Source organism: Phallusia mammillata, chromosome 7 (genome assembly GCF_965637545.1).
Source record: "Phallusia mammillata chromosome 7, kaPhaMamm4.hap1.1, whole genome shotgun sequence".
NCBI lineage: Eukaryota > Metazoa > Chordata > Ascidiacea > Phlebobranchia > Ascidiidae > Phallusia > Phallusia mammillata.
In genome coordinates, this window is record NC_137258.1 from 18551236 (window position 1) to 18568726 (window position 17491).

The 17491-nt window shown below is 37.9% G+C and overlaps 1 protein-coding gene and 1 long non-coding RNA gene across 2 annotated transcripts; one reads left to right on the top strand and one right to left on the bottom strand.

Moving 5' to 3' along the window:
* The first annotated feature begins 116 nt into the window (after positions 1 to 116).
* Positions 117 to 3052, top strand: LOC145238188 (uncharacterized). Its single transcript, XR_013862085.1, has 3 exons — positions 117 to 919; positions 2203 to 2698; positions 2782 to 3052. It is a non-coding gene; the product is annotated as an uncharacterized LOC145238188 (long non-coding RNA).
* LOC145238186 (uncharacterized) lies at positions 1554 to 9821 on the bottom strand. The gene is made up of 6 exons (XM_080101272.1): positions 9367 to 9821; positions 5235 to 5428; positions 3351 to 3444; positions 3047 to 3207; positions 2462 to 2649; positions 1554 to 2075 (listed from the first exon to the last, which is right to left on the bottom strand). The coding sequence occupies exons 1-6, from the start codon at positions 9543 to 9545 to the stop codon at positions 1863 to 1865; spliced, it is 1029 nt and encodes a 342-aa protein (XP_079957398.1). The 5' UTR covers positions 9546 to 9821; the 3' UTR covers positions 1554 to 1862.
* Positions 9822 to 17491: the final 7670 nt, after the last annotated feature.

Below are 17491 nucleotides of genomic sequence, written 5' to 3' on the forward strand. Positions count from 1 at the left end.
TACGATGACCAAAAACAAAGAAATATTCTTATTTGATCACTGCTGCTCTAATCCAGGTCGGTGAGGTCTGCGATTGAGATTATTTTATTTATTTTGACATTTTGGCGCTAAAGTCCGGTTAGCATTGAGTTTTGAGCAAACAACAATCAGCATCAGATTGCCTGGAGAAAATGGCGTTTTAGTGTTTACAAATTAAAATGAAAACATTTGATAGCGACTTTTCTGCTAGATGAAAGGTAAGTTCATTGTTTTTAGATAGTAAGTTTGGACATGTAATATAAAAACTAAACAAAATCCTAAATCCAATGTTGTTATTTTTTACATTGTCTCACTAAATTTGCCTGGGTATCAACAGTATTTTTGAAAATGATTTGCAGGTTTTGTTGTCTATAGACAGTTGTACATAAATTTTATCACAAACTTTGTTTTTTTTTCACTTAAATGTATTACAGGAGGCAATTAAAACATGTAAGCAATACTGAATTGTGGTTTCTTAAGCATAGTTTAAGCACATAGTTTAAATTGTTTTGCTGCTTACCAAAATAACCTTCTGGTTGTTTTATCCATTTTAACTTACCTAGATGTTTTATGAGCTTAATAAGCAAGGCATGTTACCTACAAAAGACATGACTTAGCCTACATCTAATATTTTATTATATGTACCATGTTATTAGCATTATGTTTTTCTTTAGAAGTATTTTGTATTGCCATGTGACTGTTTTCCAAAACAGGGTTGGAAATAGGTCATGTGTATTACTATACCAGACTGTTTTAACAATCTACAAGCACCAATCGACATGGTTTAGTAAATTTATTTGAAACAAGTAGAAAAGAGTTCATGGAAAAACTTGATTGTTATGTAAGATAACTTGCAATAGATTGAATACATTGCCAGAGCTGATCAACATACAATATACAGGTAAGATTAAAATAACATTGGAAATATAAAGCAGTAAGAATTACATTATAAAAAACTGTGAAACTTTGGCAAGAGTTTCAAGGTTTACAAAGTGTGTTAGTAGGCTAAAGTTATAAAAGTGGTTCTTTATATGCCATGTCAATGCTTTTCCAGCATACAGGTTTCAGGATTTCAAGTTTGTTTGCAAATTTTCAAAATGTGCACAAAGTGAAATTGAAATACATATGCTAGCGTTAAATACTTTGAAAACATTGTAATTTAAAAACAAACTGTTCTGTGATGTTGTGGAATACCAATATGAAGCACTCTGTGGCTTTGTCTGTATAGAACAGGGGTCGCCAACCTGCGGCTGAGGAGTCGCATGCGGCTCTTTGATCCCTCTGATGCGGCTCAGTTTTTGAATTTACCAAATGTTGTACATTTGAATAAAAATTATGTGACGATTATGCCGAACACAAAAGTCGAACACGAAAATTGAAGTGCAGTAGCAAGACTGTACTCGCTTGTTGTAGTTACCTGCAACCCCATCTCTATACCATTAAACGTGAAGTCTGAAAGAGGCAAACTGGCGGCGCGCAGGTTAATATGCAATATAAGACAATACTGTTTTTGTTTGTAGTGTGTGCGCGCGAAACAATAGCTGTTTGTTAATTGTTACGTAACAAACGCGTTAACAAAGGAATACAAATCTGCAAAAACAGAATATGCAACGCTACGTAAAGTTGTTTTCTCTGCTGACGAGACTAGTATACCAGTGTGTCTAATATGCAATGAAACACTAGCTAACAACAAAAAGTCGAATGTCATAAGACTAAAAACGTTTTGCATTTTATTTTAAATTTTAAAACGACTTTGTGGCTCCCAGTGTTTTTTTACTACGTGGAACTGGTCCGAGTGGCTCTTTGAGTAGTAAAGGTTGGTGACCCCTGGTATAGAAGGACCACTACGCGTTGGAACTTGCTTGTGCGCTAAGTTGAGACAGGGTCACGTTCTGTACGGGTACCGCGTCCGAGTTCGCCGTGTTTGGGGCACTTTCACCCAAATCACATAACTCACAACATGGCCACGGCAAAAGCATCTTCCGCCAGGTGGAGAAACAGAGCAGCAGACAACACAGATTGATAAACTGATCGATGTCGAGGATCAGAATTGTAACCTGAAGATGTAGAAAATAGGTGTAAGCAGAAAAGCAAAATAGCAGAGAGCAGCTATAATAAACAGGGCAATGTTTTGCTCTTATAAATGCAACAAGTTTGTTAAACTGACAGCAATGTTTTATTTAGGTTCAGCTCTTGCGGCAAGACATTTGTCATGAACTAAGGGTCTAAAGAGGACAAAATGCTACCGCGGGACAATCTTGGCTACCTTTTTAACACCAGTTATATATCTAGATGGCTCTTCAGTTATTTCAAAAACAAAGAACGAAAACCAATACTTTTAGAATATTTAATCAACTTTTCTTTTCAGTTTTAAACTTTAATGATTATGGAACCAGGTGATATTACATGTTTTATGAGTAAAATGTAAATTATTATCAATTACCATTTCGGGTACAAAACTTTTGATAAGCGTCACAACAACAAACGCTGTGACGTCAGTAAAGATGCAAATGGCTGCGAGGATGCAACATTTCGTCACAAGTCTTCTCGTTCCCTGGGACCCGGACGAAAGTTCACCAGCCTTGATCCAGCGTTTTACGATAAGTATGCAAAAGAGTGACAACAAAAACCCTGCAAAAACACACGGGATTGTCAGCGCAAGCAAAGAGCTGGTGAACAGGTAATTTACGTTTTTATATTCAATTAATGTGTGGTTTAGAGGTGTTGTTTTGAACCTGATTATGAGTGTATCTTGTATTACAGCAGAACTTTTTTAACCTGCGCAGCAGAAAACTGTTTTCTCGCGGCCTACTTTGTAGGCTATGAAAGCAAAATGATAAAAAAAAACTTTTATCTGGTCGTTAAGATTGCGATCGCCTGCTTTTTTTCAACGAACCCCACAACGTAAGTCATCCTCTTGCAAAAACCAATGCATTTAAAGCTTTGGGTATGACATGGCGATCCAGTGTATTTTTGACTCACTTATTCCATAAGTGGTTTCTGTTTTTTTGCATATTCTATTTCTTACCATGCACAAGGATCTCTGCTATGAGACCGGCTAATGCTGGCGCCGAAACGTCCGTATCGTTTGTGACGCACATTGCATCATGTGACCATTGTTTCATGCCGATAATCACGATTCCTGTCACAAACGCTATCACGATGAGCAGAAGCGTTAATCGACTCCACCTGAATGATAACACATACAATTTAGATTTGAAGCCATGTGTTTATTTACCCAATTGTATTTACGAACATACAGTGTTACTTCTTGTAACTATTGGAAATATTGTCATGTACTTTTTTATTTCAGCGAGAAAAATGAGACTTACCACTTGATGAATGGACTGGTCAGATGTCGCACTTGGGGCAAATCGTAAAGCACATGTTGACGTAACCATAAAAACGTCGTGAGAAGACCAAATCCTGAGAGAAACGCAATACTGTAAGTGTAAGGTATTGATTTAATTTTGTTACTTGTTAACTATATAGCATCTGTGAATAGACTGGCTTATGTGTCAGATTCAGAGTTGCAAGCGGGCCCGAAATCTGAGCCCGAACTCGGCCCGAACCCGAAAGTATGAGCCCGAAGCCCGGCCCGAACCCGAAACGTTTTTGCGAAGCCCGTTTAGGCCCGAAATTTTGATTGACAGGATGAGAAAGAAAAAAGAGATAGACAACAAATACAATCATCAATAGTAGACCATGGGGTAAACAATACGTTTTAGAGTAGAGTGGGCATTAGGTCAAAGCCAGAGTTTCTTAGCCGAGTGATTTTATTTTGTTTTTTTAAATGGCGGACACGGAACGTAAAGTAAGGCCCGTTTTAAGCCCGTTTTCTCACAAATACCTAAGCCCGAACCCGGCCCGAACCCGAACCCGGTCCGAAAAGCCCGGCCCGACTTGCAACTCTGGTCAGATTTGTAATTTGTATTCGGGCCTTACGTTTTGAACGAGCGGCCAATTTAGGACCTAAATTCCAACTTTGCCCAACGTACTTCGCGATTTAACTTTCTTTTTGCAAATGCGCCTATATGATATTGATTTGTGGCGTTTGTACATTTCGAGTGTCAAAATACGGCTTGTGTTCCAAAATATTGTTTATTCAGCAAACTCAATTTTGAATTTAATTCCATCTGCAACTTACTTTGGCATCGTGGAAAGATAAACTGTAATTTGATGAGAAAGAGTCTACTCCAGAGTTAGCAAAGTCTTTGTGCAACATGTTCGCAAACATACGCACGTAGTGAAAAAGTAACATGTAGCAAGTTTATAAACAATGCAACGTATATTAATGACCACACATTTTTCGCTGTTTGTCGGACAATGTCGGAAATGGTGTTACTCGCATTGTTTCATGTAGTTTTCATATTACGCGGATGATAAATCACTTATCGCCCCTAAATCTTTCACGACATATTATCTGTCAATCACGAATGGGCATTGGCAGTGCAAAACCATAAACAGTTCATTGTCCAAGTCATTTCGTTGTTTATTTGCATGTTTAGCTTCGGCTATGTTTGTGGTAATTAGAATAGAAATCAGACAAACATCCTAATAAGCAGCCTTAACGAGGTTTGCGAGTGTTTCATGCCAAAAAACGTGAATTGAGAATTGGAAGGTCCCAATAAGAACTAGCATTTAAATGTGCTGCCCTGGGGCTCTCCATAGCGAAAACCTAAAACATGACAAACATCCGTGTCAGGTTTATTGACCAAAATAGTAAGTCCAGCAACAAATGCTCTGATTCGAGACCCCTGATATTTTGTTTTTTTGTGAAGTTTTGCTCAATTACTTTGCTTTTAGTGGTTTGCAACCGCCGCTTGACAAATGGTTTTCGTCAATTTTAGTCGCCTAAAAATAAAGTAACTCATAGACTCTGTACCAGTTGGTTTAAAATACCGCATATTGTACTAGTTACACAAGACTGGCAGTTTTAAAGTTTTTCGTACGCATTACCCCCTGAGTCTCTTTAGCTACGCCAAGCAGAATTGTAAACGGGCCTGAAATTTGAGCCCGAATCCCGAATCGTTTTTGAGAACCCGTTTGGGCCTGAAAGTTTGGTTGGCAGGCCTGTACATTGAAGCCTCAGGAAAGACCAAGTTAAATTAGGTTTCGAATCAAGCCCGCTGTTTAAAAGAATTACGTAAGCCCAAACCCGGCCCGACTTGCAACTCCGACGCCAACGACAAAACACAAACTATTTAAACGCTTACCTATTATAACAAGGAGGCGATTTGCTTTGGCGAAGTCCGAGCAGAGGTTGGCCAGCGGTGGACTGTATAAAACCACTTGTGCTAGAATGTACTTTGCTGTACATGTTACCGTGTAGGCTGTGACAAACATTAGTAGGCATCCGTCCAGTATTCGTCGTTTTGAAGCTTTAGGTAACCCAAGATATCGGCGGCGCCTGAACCAAAAAAAAGACGTCTTGTATAAACATGCAAAATTATTTTTTCGTTATTAAACTGTTAAAGGCTTATTGCTCACAATGAATATGTAAAGGCAGGACATAAGCTTATGTAGCACAACTGTTTTCTGGGAAGTAGGGATGCGCCGAGCCGAGCCAGAACCCGAGTACTCGGTACCGAGCATCGCTGTTTTTAATGCTCGGTGCTCGGCCGAGCAGTTGCGCAAACTGACCCGAGCGTTAAATTTGCATTTTCATGTCCTGCTAACATGCGTCACTAGTGTTCTAAAGGGTGCCTATGAACAAAAACGAATGATTTGTCAATGTACTAGATGATGGAAAAAAGCCTACTTTATGGGCATGTACAGCTTAATAAAACACCGCCGGTGACGTAAGAAATCTTGTAGAGCTGAAACGTAGAAAGGGGATTTTTGTGACGTCATAAAGCACCGAGCGTGCTCGGCCGAGCACCGAGCGTTAAAGTGAGATGCTCGGTGCTCGACCAAACAGAACATTTGCAGTTTTGGCACATCCCTACTGGGAAGTATTTGTTTGTTTAACTCTCAGTGCAAGTCTCGTTCAATTTCTTGGGGCATAATAACGAAATTTCGTTGTACACGTCATCACTGGAACCACATTATGATTTTGGCCAAAATCAGCTCGCCAATTAAATATGCAAACTAAGTTATTTTATTTTCAATTTTTTGGATTTTCCGACGGCAAGTGTACTTTAAGTTGTTTAGAGAGCCACTAAATTTCTAAGCATCCAAAAATACAGGTTAAATAACTTAACGGTATTTTGGTTCGTTTTTATCCTTAACACCAACACATATTTGATCTATTTATTGGGTTGTTCCTTTCCATATTGACGTACAAAGCGGTATAATGACGCTGTCGACAAACTATAGTCTTCCAATTATGACGTCAATATACTTTCTCAAAAACATTTGGGAGTGCACGCCTGTGTCCCCGTGGTTTCAACTTGTTGAGTTTCATACCAATACTAATGCGTTAAATAAATTGCACAAAACGACCAAAATTGATGCTGTAGCATTTCAACTTATGTTACAAATGGAACTTGCGTGGTATCGTTTTCACAAAATCGATTTTCAAATGCATTTCATATCGCGTTTTGTACGAGTCGATACATCATACTTACGCTGTCAAATCTAGAAAGGCGTTTGCGCAACTGGTGCTTTTGAAGTGAGTCAAAATGATTTTTTTTTCTTTAACCTAACGATTTTGATTCAAATTAGTGGCAATTTTGCCATCATTTCGTGTTGTTTATGTTGCAAGAAGGTTCTAGAATAGCGAGTTAACAACCAAAATTAAGAAAATGTTAATAAATTTTGCTTTAATAGTTGCAAAATTAATATCATAACTTTTAACGCCACAAGTAGTTATTATCTACATGCATTTGTCGTTAAGGTTGCGGACAAAAAATAGGCTTTGCCGAAAATGCATTTCTAAGGCATTCAGACAAAAAATTCAGTGGTCTTCCGTGCTATTTTTTGTCATTTGGTCAAGTTACGTAACTTCTGATTAGTTCAGTTTAATCTTTGAATACAGTAAAAAATTAATCTGACTTTAGGCAAACATGGATACACTTGGCGGCCGTGAAATAAGGACCTAAAATGCGGCCGTCAACAGCGGAAAAACGTTGTGCACCCCTGTCTTATGGAAATTATTGGGAGACGGGCTTTATTCGGTATTAACACCTCCAATTGGCCTGGCGCACTATGTTGATCTGATTTGGGCATTCCGTTCTGCAGCAAACGAGCCTTAATTGTTTACAATGACCAATCAAGCACGGTAGCGGCTTTTGATGTTGGTGCAGACCTTTAAAACAACATTGCGTAATGCAAACCGTGAGCAGAAATTTAAACCTCAGTGGCAAGAAACCAAAGCCAGTGGCTAGTGACCAAGCTGACGTAACCGGATTTGCCGCGTGCACAAACACGAACAATTCCATTGTCCAGTCTTCTCTGGGCGGTCATGCGTGTCATGTAACGGTCAAAATGCGCTGTAACATCACGTTGCTGCAAAAACAAGACATACATTCCAGGAAAACCGAATGCTTTTGTAGCGTCTCGTTGTGAACTGTTGGCCAACCGTGCAGATTACCAAAACCGAAACGTTTTTTTTTGTACTCGTGAGGCGTTGCTTTGCATCAAAAGAATATTTTTATGAATTAAATAACCTGACTACTGCTTAAGTTTTCTTGTTGATTTTATTGGGATGTTGAACAAAATTACCAGAATAATTGATTTACCACATCGTTTGTGGTGCATTTTCCGCCTTTAGCTGTGTCCAATCGATTCATTGTCCGATTATAAACAATTTCTTCACAAACTAATGTCAAATGTAGACCCGTACTTTACGCGTATCCGACAAATTTTAGTGATGTTTTATACCAGGGGTGGCCAACTTGTTAGTCGTTAAGATCGACGAAAATTTTCTTAATTGCACAGGATCGACTGATCAGTAGTAATTTAGGCTACCACTTACACAAAGCAATAACGCAAATTTCTGCATGAGATTTGATTGACGATTACAACATATTTATATTCATGAGTTTTATTATAAAGCATCACCCAGTTCTTGCAACAATAAAACGTCGCATATGTACATATTTTTCAAACTTTTAAATCTCCTCAATCAATTGCAACTGCTTCGTTAACGCAAACATTAAAGTTGTGACGACAAACGACATAATTTGTTGCTAAAATCACAATTGTTACCCACCAAAGAGAGTGACATTTACATTATTATTGTCTCATTGCACATTTGTGGGTTGTGTCAAAATGTCAGAAGTGCTGTTTTATATTATTTAATTTGTTTTTCAATTGATAAGCTTTTGATTAGTAATGGAGAATTTAGTGCGATCGACCAGTCAAAAGCAGACGATCGACCAGTCGATCGCGATCGACGTGTTGGCCACACCTGTTTTATGCAGTTCACATTGTGCGTGAAATTTGTAAAAGAACCAACAAGCGATGTTTGTATTTTCTATTTCAAAGTGTGCATTTTCTTTCGCAATCAATTCAATTGAAAACATGTGGATCTGGCAAAAGACCGTTCAAACGCACAGTTCATTCCAACAAAAAACAAGTTTCAAAATAGGCTTGTTTATGTTGATCAGGGGTGTACAGATTTCTCAATCATTTTATTTCCGTGCCAAACTTATGTTCCAGTAGCTTGTATTATGTAAAGAAAGTATTTCATATATTTTTCTTTACGCGAAACAACTACCATTTGTCCCATAGCAATGAAGGAACTGAAATATACATCTAATAAGCGCCTGGAACGCATGGAATTCGCAAATTGTTAGTACGTAAAGTAACTGAACATTCTATACCCATGTCATTTTTGAACCACATAGGGCCAGATTTACCCCGCAGATCCCGTGTTGTGCACCACTGGTGTAAATATACCAGATAAATGCCAACTTCTCTACGTTGGTTTCAAAGTACGCTGCTGCATATAGCTTGACCCCCAGGTGAACTTATATGTTGCCTTTTCCACCGGACGTCCGGAAGTAATGCTATGACGTAAGTAGCAATTGGGTCTGGCCCTTGGCAGACAATACTATTGGACCCAATAATCACATGTGTTACATGCCATTAATATGTTAACTAACACAAAACAATTAACTGTACGTATTTAGGCACATAGGTCGTATGAACTGCAATTCTCAGTTTAATGTGTTTGTGAAAGTGTAGGAATATAAAATTAAAAACAGTTGGAACAAGATTTTTCCTTACGTTGAGCACTGCTGCAAAATGTTGTAACAAGAAACTACTTCGTTTTTTAGTATCAATATCTAACGATGTTTTAAAAAATGAACGTCTTGGTATTTAATGAAACAGCACAGTACTCTTTCTTGAGGATTTTGTCTGCGAAGTTGACTGTTTTGAGCAAAAATAAGCTTTACTAACCTTCTAATCATGTAAAACACGAGTGCAGCCAGCATGTAAAGTGCTGCAAGGAGCATAAAGGTTTCCAGTATTGCAAACGCGACCCATAGCTTGCGATCAAGCAACATAGGAACACGTGGTTGTGTAGTCGAATTTCCAAGGCTTGAATTTTCCATTGGCATTAAGTTAACGCCGCTCATGGTTATCGACTATAGGTCCGCAAAATTGCTGGCAATTCTTTTTCGCTGGAATTCAGTTGGATTCAACAAGGCTCGGACCACGTTGTTTTCTCTAAGCCAGTTTATGTCCTGCGCTACTCAAGACTAATATTCGATGTTCGGTTCCACGGCCGAATGGCTCTGCTGCCTTGTGCTCCGATTTAAGTACATCCGTTTTTTGGCCTTTTTTCTGCCGAACAAACGTTTTTTTTTCAGATTTTATTCAAAAGTCTGTTCCATTCACGATTTTTTCACTTCCTGAAACAAAACCGCGTTGAACATTTTCGTTTTTTAATATTCTGCTAAAAATATTTCAACAAATTTGTGCCTATATGCCGAACATAACTATAATTAGAATGACAGGAACGTTCGAGTGCAAAAAAATTAAGTTGTATGGAAGGAACTTACCTCCAAAACCACATTTCATGTCGAGTATGTGTAAAGTTATGATTACGACTAGATTTTTTTATGAAACATCGAAGACGCCATGATACGCGAAAGTGCCACAAACTTTGGTAAATTCACCTTTTAACCAGGAACTACAAACTTAACTTAATCCCTACAAATATGCGCCATGTATCGAAAATTAAAGCTGTGGTTTTTACGGCATAACTGGCCAGTGTCTTTTGTTGGGTTCAAAACCGAATTTAAACTTTAACAAATTCCCCAAATCATTCTAATGATAGTTGTAATAAATTATTGATAGGCTAATTAGTTGGTCTTTAAAATGCACTGTTTTTTTTGTTTCTCGAATTGAAATAGTGTACCGTGGATACTCTGTATTCTCTGTGTGTGTTATTTTTAAAACTTTATACAAACTAAACGCAACTTAGGTTATAGTTAGGCACGAAAAAAATACGCGTACACATCGACGGTTTAAAACTGAACGAAACCCTATAACTGAATTCAAGCCCTGAAGGTTTGCAATTTGCCTATATTTGTTGCTGTCATTACAAGTGCCATCAATCACATGTAGACCAACCGCAAACCTGGCCTTAAAACCAGCAACAAATACAGCCCCGTGATGCGGCTACAACCTTAAAGAGTCGGTTACGACGAGATGCGAAAGGCGTTAAACGGTCATAACAAATCGATGCGTTTACAAACTATGACAAGCAGAAGACCTCGGGCTTATCGCCAGCGCGATGTTACGATTTCACGGCTTCGTAGAAAGATACATGCTCTCATGGGATGTAAGGGCTCGGCATAAGTTGTGTTTTCCCACATGCACCTGGTTGATGAGGTTGGTCGATACGTGAAGGATGTTTTGGTGTTGTGTTACGGAAGTAATGCCAGGTTTAGCGTAAACAGCGGTTATGATCAAAATCGGCGGCAAATTTGTTTCGCAAGTCGCACGAGCTTGCTATCACTGAGATTTTGTGTGTGTTTTATCGCTTTTGTTGCTTATAGCTTCGTGTTTTAATTTATGACATTACCCTGATGAACGTGTTTCTTATGGCACGTCGAAACGCCCCCTTGTTATAAAACAAACTGCTGGAAGAGCTACATATTTGTAATGCATTATGCCTGGCAGCAACAGCTTAATTATTGTTTCGCAAGTCGTTGCCAACTTACAATGAAACCCAGCTTTCGATAAATTGTTCTTTACGTTTTCATGATTTTGATTTGATTCTATCACAAATAGCCTCAATCACCATCGGAAACAGGTCATATTAATGGTGCTGGTGACTTTTGTGAAAAAAAAAACTAGATACAAAAATTTATCTAAACCAAAATACCTTCGTTTTTGAGACAAGAACTGACAAAGACAACCGGATTTTTTTGTCTGAAAAGTTTCATTCCAAAGCCAAAATGAAATAAAATTGCATAAAAAAACACCCACAATTTTGCCCTTATCTCACGCACTTTATCTACAAGCTTTGAGAATGACAGAAATTGAATCATTTTTTGATGGCAATCAGGTATGAGTGATGTTGACAAGTTAATGTAAAACACATCAAGGGTGAATTACGACCTAACTGCCCTTCTCTTTTCGCTCACTTCCCAACGGTTGCCTTCCCATTAAACCCTCGTTTGCTATGTGGTTTCTATTTTAGATTTTAAATAAAGTTTACAGCTTGTGGGAGCGATGTGATATCATATTGGTAACTAACTGTTATGATTTTCTTCGATAATATTGATCTAAAAAATTCTTTTTTTACACTTTTCTGATACAAAACGTTTTTGTTTTATTGGTTTGTTTTATACGTTATAGAAAAAGTTAAGTACATTGTTAACCGTTGTAAACTTCATCTACGTCGAAATATTTGTAACATTTACAATTCTCATCGTCTCAGTCATCTTTTTAGCTTGGGATTCGTAACCTTCTCAATCGTTTTAGGCAAAGAGGCAAACAAACTAAATAAAAGCATTATATACAGTCTGGGTGGCGCATTTTCGCGAGAATAATGTACCATCTCGTATAAAAACGCTTACTTCTTATAGCTGAAATTAGCTGAAATTTACACATTTCTGTTATTTTTTTACAAAATTAACACGTTTTTGCTTGTTTGTCTGTTTCCCGGGATTCGGGAATGTAATTTTGCCGGGAAATCCCGGGAAGGAACCCTAAGTCGGATTGGACCCTAATATTACAGAAAAGAAACATATTCGACAAGTTGTCCAACACAAAATCAAATCATTTCATAATTTAGTTCTGACTAGATCCCAAGTTTAAAAGTAGCGACAAAATCTCGGTCTTCACCTTGCTTAGCGAATCCCGTTTGTCGTGTTGTGGGTTCAGATATAGTAGATTGCATCATCAAAGCTAATGTGAAAATGATGATGCGGTGTTCGTTGCACAAGGCTCCGGTGTTTGCGTATTGCGATGCAACTGTCACGAAAATCTACACCGAAAATTGGTCACGTTTCTCGAAATTGTGAAAATCTAGCTTAAATTACGTTCAACAATTCGCCATCATCGGCAAATTGTTTTCAACTTGCCTTAACGGCGCAATAATTGTACACAGGTATGTGAAACTTTCGACGCACTTTAAAAAATAAATAAAAATAAAATATTTATTCGTTCGTAACAACTACACTAAGCTTAATCAAACCTAGCAGAATTTTGTCTGGATACTTGCGACGCGATTAATGGTGATGCACTAAATCAGCTAAATTGGTTTTGGACCAAAACTAAATGCGTGGGTTTTTAAGATTTTGCATTGTTGCCAATCTGAAAATAAACTATTGATCTTTTGTCTGGAGTGAACCAAACCATAATGCTCAAAAACGTACTAGTTGAATAATGTTAGATATATTGCGCAGGTTGATAGATTCTCCAACATAATTAGAGAAAAATACACGTCTGTGTTTGAAAGTTGCGTGCGTAAATTAATGTTTAAAAATCGCTGATTTGGGCCAATAAATTCGGTTGACAAAATCTTTGGTATGTCATGAAGTAATGCCACTTTTAAAGCTTGATGCTTATTCGCAACTTAACCACTTAATTATGGTGAACCCATTTCTCCTTTTGTTAATTCTCTTTATGTAATTGCGGAAATCTTATTTTTTAGCTTGTCAGCAAAGTGGTACTGATTGTTTCCCAATAAAATATCATGCAAAATGCGTCTACTTATCTCTTTTATAACGTTGATCAGTGCGGTGCTGCGAAAGCGCATTTTTCCAACTAAAAAGTGGGCAGCCAGCAACCTTGCATCGCACGCCAGCATAATTATTGGGACAAACAAGATCCCATACCAGGGGGGATGAGGTTCGCGGTCTCCATGCAAACACGAAAAAAAAATACAAAATGGCGACAAAAACACTTTAGGCTTTCCGATTGATAAAAAAATATAACTTGACCCAGAATGCGATACAAAAAGACGAGCACAGATACGAACCAAAAATTTTGAGATTTTTTTTTCACTTTTGTATTAAGCATCAGATTTAATGAAAAAAACTAATTAGGCGGTAATAAAAAGGCCTTTCGGGCAATAACAGAAAACCAAACCTGAACTAACAAAATATGTATATTTCTCAAATTTGCAAAATAACGTGTCTCTCAAACCACACCATAGATTTAACATTGTTTTTGCCTGGCGTGGGCACTTTCTTCCCAACACAGAAGCTTTCAACTCACGTTTTCTCCGCACGCCATGTCCTTACCTCTAGCTTCACCAACACATGTGCAGACAGCCACTGGGCTTGCATAAGACAAGGTAATGATCACAGGGCCCCACTTGCGACGTTTGTGGCGGCTTTGCGACCGTTTAATAGCCAGCAATGCGCACCCACGCAACGCTATCAACACAACCAATGGGGAGTTTCTCATATTGTTTGTCGTGTCTGCTTGAGATTGTCAAAAGATGATTGCGCAGCGAAATATGGGTTTTGTGTGCAATAAACGGATGTTCGATTCTGCTGCGGTCTGAACGCTTTTAAGATAATCTTTGGCCTATTTTGCTCCCTTGCCATTGCCGTGTGTTGTCAAAGGTATAATTTTGAGCATAGCTTTATTAAATATTTAATGGAAAAGTTTTGCAAGCAAAGTTTTTTGGTCATGTTTTTTTGATCAGTTTGTGTTTTATGGTCGAATGTAAAATTTTGTGTCAACGGTTTCAAAGATACCCTTATGAGTTTGGGGTTATTTAGAGTAAAAATACGATCTGCTTTTCTTCCTACTTATGGTATGGATTAGGGAACCACAAGTAAAGGCTTATGCATAGCTTCGTATTAAGCCGTGACTTGCAAAAAAATGTTTCTCACGGCAAAACGAATTGAATGTGGCAAGTTTTTAAAAGTACCAGAAAAAACAACAACGAAATAGCAAGAACAGAAATTTAACATTACAGCGAACAAGATCTCATCGTAAAATCATGTATTTCACAAATGTATTTCCTCCTACGCTTGTTTATACATTATCAAAACAGTAAGATATTTCATCAGGTTAAGTTCTGAAAGTCACGAAATCCTATTAAGTTTATCTGCGTTCAAATCGCTATAGCGAAGAGAAAATCCCTGCAATTGTTTTGGTTACGGCCGAAATTTCACAGTAATTGATTACCATAGGATTGTATAGTTAAGGTTCGTCGTGGACTCGACAACATTTTGCTTGCTCTCGTTAAGGAGAATTACTATTTTGTTTGCCTGGTGCATATTTCTTCCACGTGTAGCAACCCGTTGTGTTGTTGTTTGTACCGAGGCAAACCTTTCTCCACTGACGAGACTTGTTATTCGAGTTGTGCATGTAGCGCGCCAACAATGCCTAGACATACTTTCTATTTTGAGAATCGGAATTTATTGCGGTCAGAACTCAGGAGGTGTGTCTATATTATACAATTTTTTTCCCACCAAGTGGTTTTCTATCGGCACAGTCGAAGTCACGTACGACGGTTAGCAATCAAATCGCATTTACCAACACATATTTTTTTTGACTCAAGGTTTTATGGGTTCATACTCACCACTTCATGGCTTTGTTGTGCTGAAAAGCTAAATGTAGGCCTATAATATGACTTAGGTTATTTGCAATTCTGAAACTGGCAATAGACGAATATTTTGTTGTCGATTGGGTGAGACTCCTTTGCACAAAAATATGTGATAGTTTGACAGGGAGTAAATGAGAAAACGTGAAGCAGTTAAACGGCGGGCTTAAAGCTACAAAATATAGCGTGTATATTAGGGTTACCAGACGTAAGGAATGTTCCTGACATGTCCGTAATTCAAGCGTAAAAACTGTGTCCGGAAGTAATTTTCAAAAACACGGTTAATGTCCAGAATTTTAACGCCATGTAGCTTAACCTACAGTGGTTTACAGAATTATTTTTATAGGGACTAAAGGTTGACATTATAAGTGTTGTCTGTGCTCATTTTGATGCACAATGCTTCCTACCGCGTACTTTGATGCTAAACTACGCATCTTGAAAGCTAACAATATTCTGTTAAAAAAGACCGGATCTTGTAAAACTTTCGGTTTTGTTACTTGATTAGAAACAAACCTGCGCTTTTTATCTTTGTATTAGTAACGACATTTTATTAAAAATGGCACTGTTTGGGTTGGTAACGGGTAACAACATGCTATATGAAGCGTTGTAACGGAACTTTGGTGTCGCCAAGCATAGCTCTAATAACTATAGTTATTGAAACCGTACAGAATTCTGCCTACGCAGATATGGTAACCATAGTGTATACCAGTATGAGTGATAAAGCATTTACATGTCGTTTTGTGTGGTGCCGTTAACTTTGGGACATAGATTAACCAAACGTGGCGCAATTTGTATTCGTATTATTACAGAAAACAACACATTCACAAAATAACGCGGAAATGGTAACGAAAATAACAGCGTCCACACGGGTTTACACAGATGCTTTGGAAGAAAATTCCGATGGAAAAACATTGAACGGACAGACGCCAAAATCTTTAGACAGATAATACTTTTTGTAGTTTTACATTGCTGATGTTTGCAAACAGCAGAATCTTTCGTTTGTAAACTGCTTCTGTAAATTACCAGTATTTTTTTTAAATGTGTTTTACGTATAAAACAAGACCTTACTCCAAAGCTACCTTTTGCACTTTAAGTGGATAACTTTGTCTAAGTATTTCTAAATAAGTTTCGGAATTTTATGTTGTTACACCGGTCGGAGTGCATAGTGCTGTGACAATGCCTTTTAAACTTGCTATCTCAAGGCGGGTAAACCACTCGGTCATTTTGACGTGACGGTTGCATATGATTTGATCTCGTTTGCCAACTTGTGACCGTTTTGCCGAATTGTTAATTTTCAAAAAAAAAACAGATTTATTATTTTTCAATTAAAACATCACAATTTTTTAATTGGTGATTTTTTTAAGTTTATGCACAATCTCTTCAAAACACGATGCCTGAAATTACAGCACTAAAATTCCAATGGCTAAAACATCGTATTGAATGCGTGTACACAAATTACGTAGTCTAAAAACATGTTATATACCCACATCGAAAAGGACCCCAAAAACATAAATGTACACAAATAGACGCGAATTTTTCTTACAGCTTTCTGAGAATTATTGACAGTTCGGGATGGTACCAGATTACCAGCAATTTCGCAAACTCTAATCAATTATCTTCGCTAAAGGCGCGAAAAGAAAAAGAAGATGTTTTCAGGCAAACCTAAATGTAAACTTTTTGACCATGACAATCGGCCACATGCCCGCGGAGTCAGTTTTACGCGATTGGGTCAACAAGATAAACTTCATTTTGTTCAGGTTCTAGGGTCAAAAGGTGTTATAACGTCAACCAGGGCTGAAGCGTATCAGAGCAGATGGACGTGTGGAGATTATAGTGTCACAGTGGGCCTAAAAATGTGGCAGTTTACGTGGTGAAATCACCTTGGTGTTTGGTTTTCGCTTCATAGATAGTCGCGCCTGGTTAGTAGATTTGCTTAGGGGATTTTGTAATGTTTTGTGATGCAATATTACGGTAATGATGAGCTAAATTCACGTCGCCGGTATGGTGGGTGGCCCATCAGGGACCAAATAAGGGGACTTGTGTTTGTTAGAGAATGTTGTTTGCCAGGAATTATTTGCCGGATTAAGAACCAATATCTTTGCGAATGCTTGTTAAATCGGAATGATTGCAAACGTATATTAACCGTTTTGTATGGTTTGAAAGTTCAGAACTAGTAGGTTGTATGGCCGGTTCCTTTAGGGCTGGTGATTTTTAATCTGAGGGTCGCGACCCATTTGGGAGTCGTTTGCCATTTTTCTGGGACCTCGAGGGCTTAAAATAAATGATACAAAAATGAAATATCCCCTGGTATTTAAAAAGTAAAACGTTTATAAGCAATAAAACGAGACTTTAACTTGGAATCTACTTAGAGTAATGTTTCGGTTATTTCTGTCCTAACCAATGACTATTGGACCTCAACACCGAAAGGACTTGCTAACATCCTTTTCCAAATATGGTTCGCAGGATAAAAAAAATTAAAACCACTGCTTCGTCACAACAAAAAAA

Excerpts from the sequence above, each read along its gene's own strand:
- LOC145238186 (XM_080101272.1), bottom strand. The coding sequence starts at position 9,545 with ATGAGCGGCGTTAACTTAATGCCAATGGAAAATTCAAGCCTTGGAAAT. Across the intron at positions 5,429-9,366 it reads GTGTTTTACATGATTAGAAG|GCGCCGCCGATATCTTGGGT; the intron begins GTTAGTAAAGCT and ends TTTTTGGTTCAG. Across the intron at positions 2,650-3,046 it reads AGCAGAGATCCTTGTGCATG|GGTTTTTGTTGTCACTCTTT; the intron begins GTAAGAAATAGA and ends GTGTTTTTGCAG.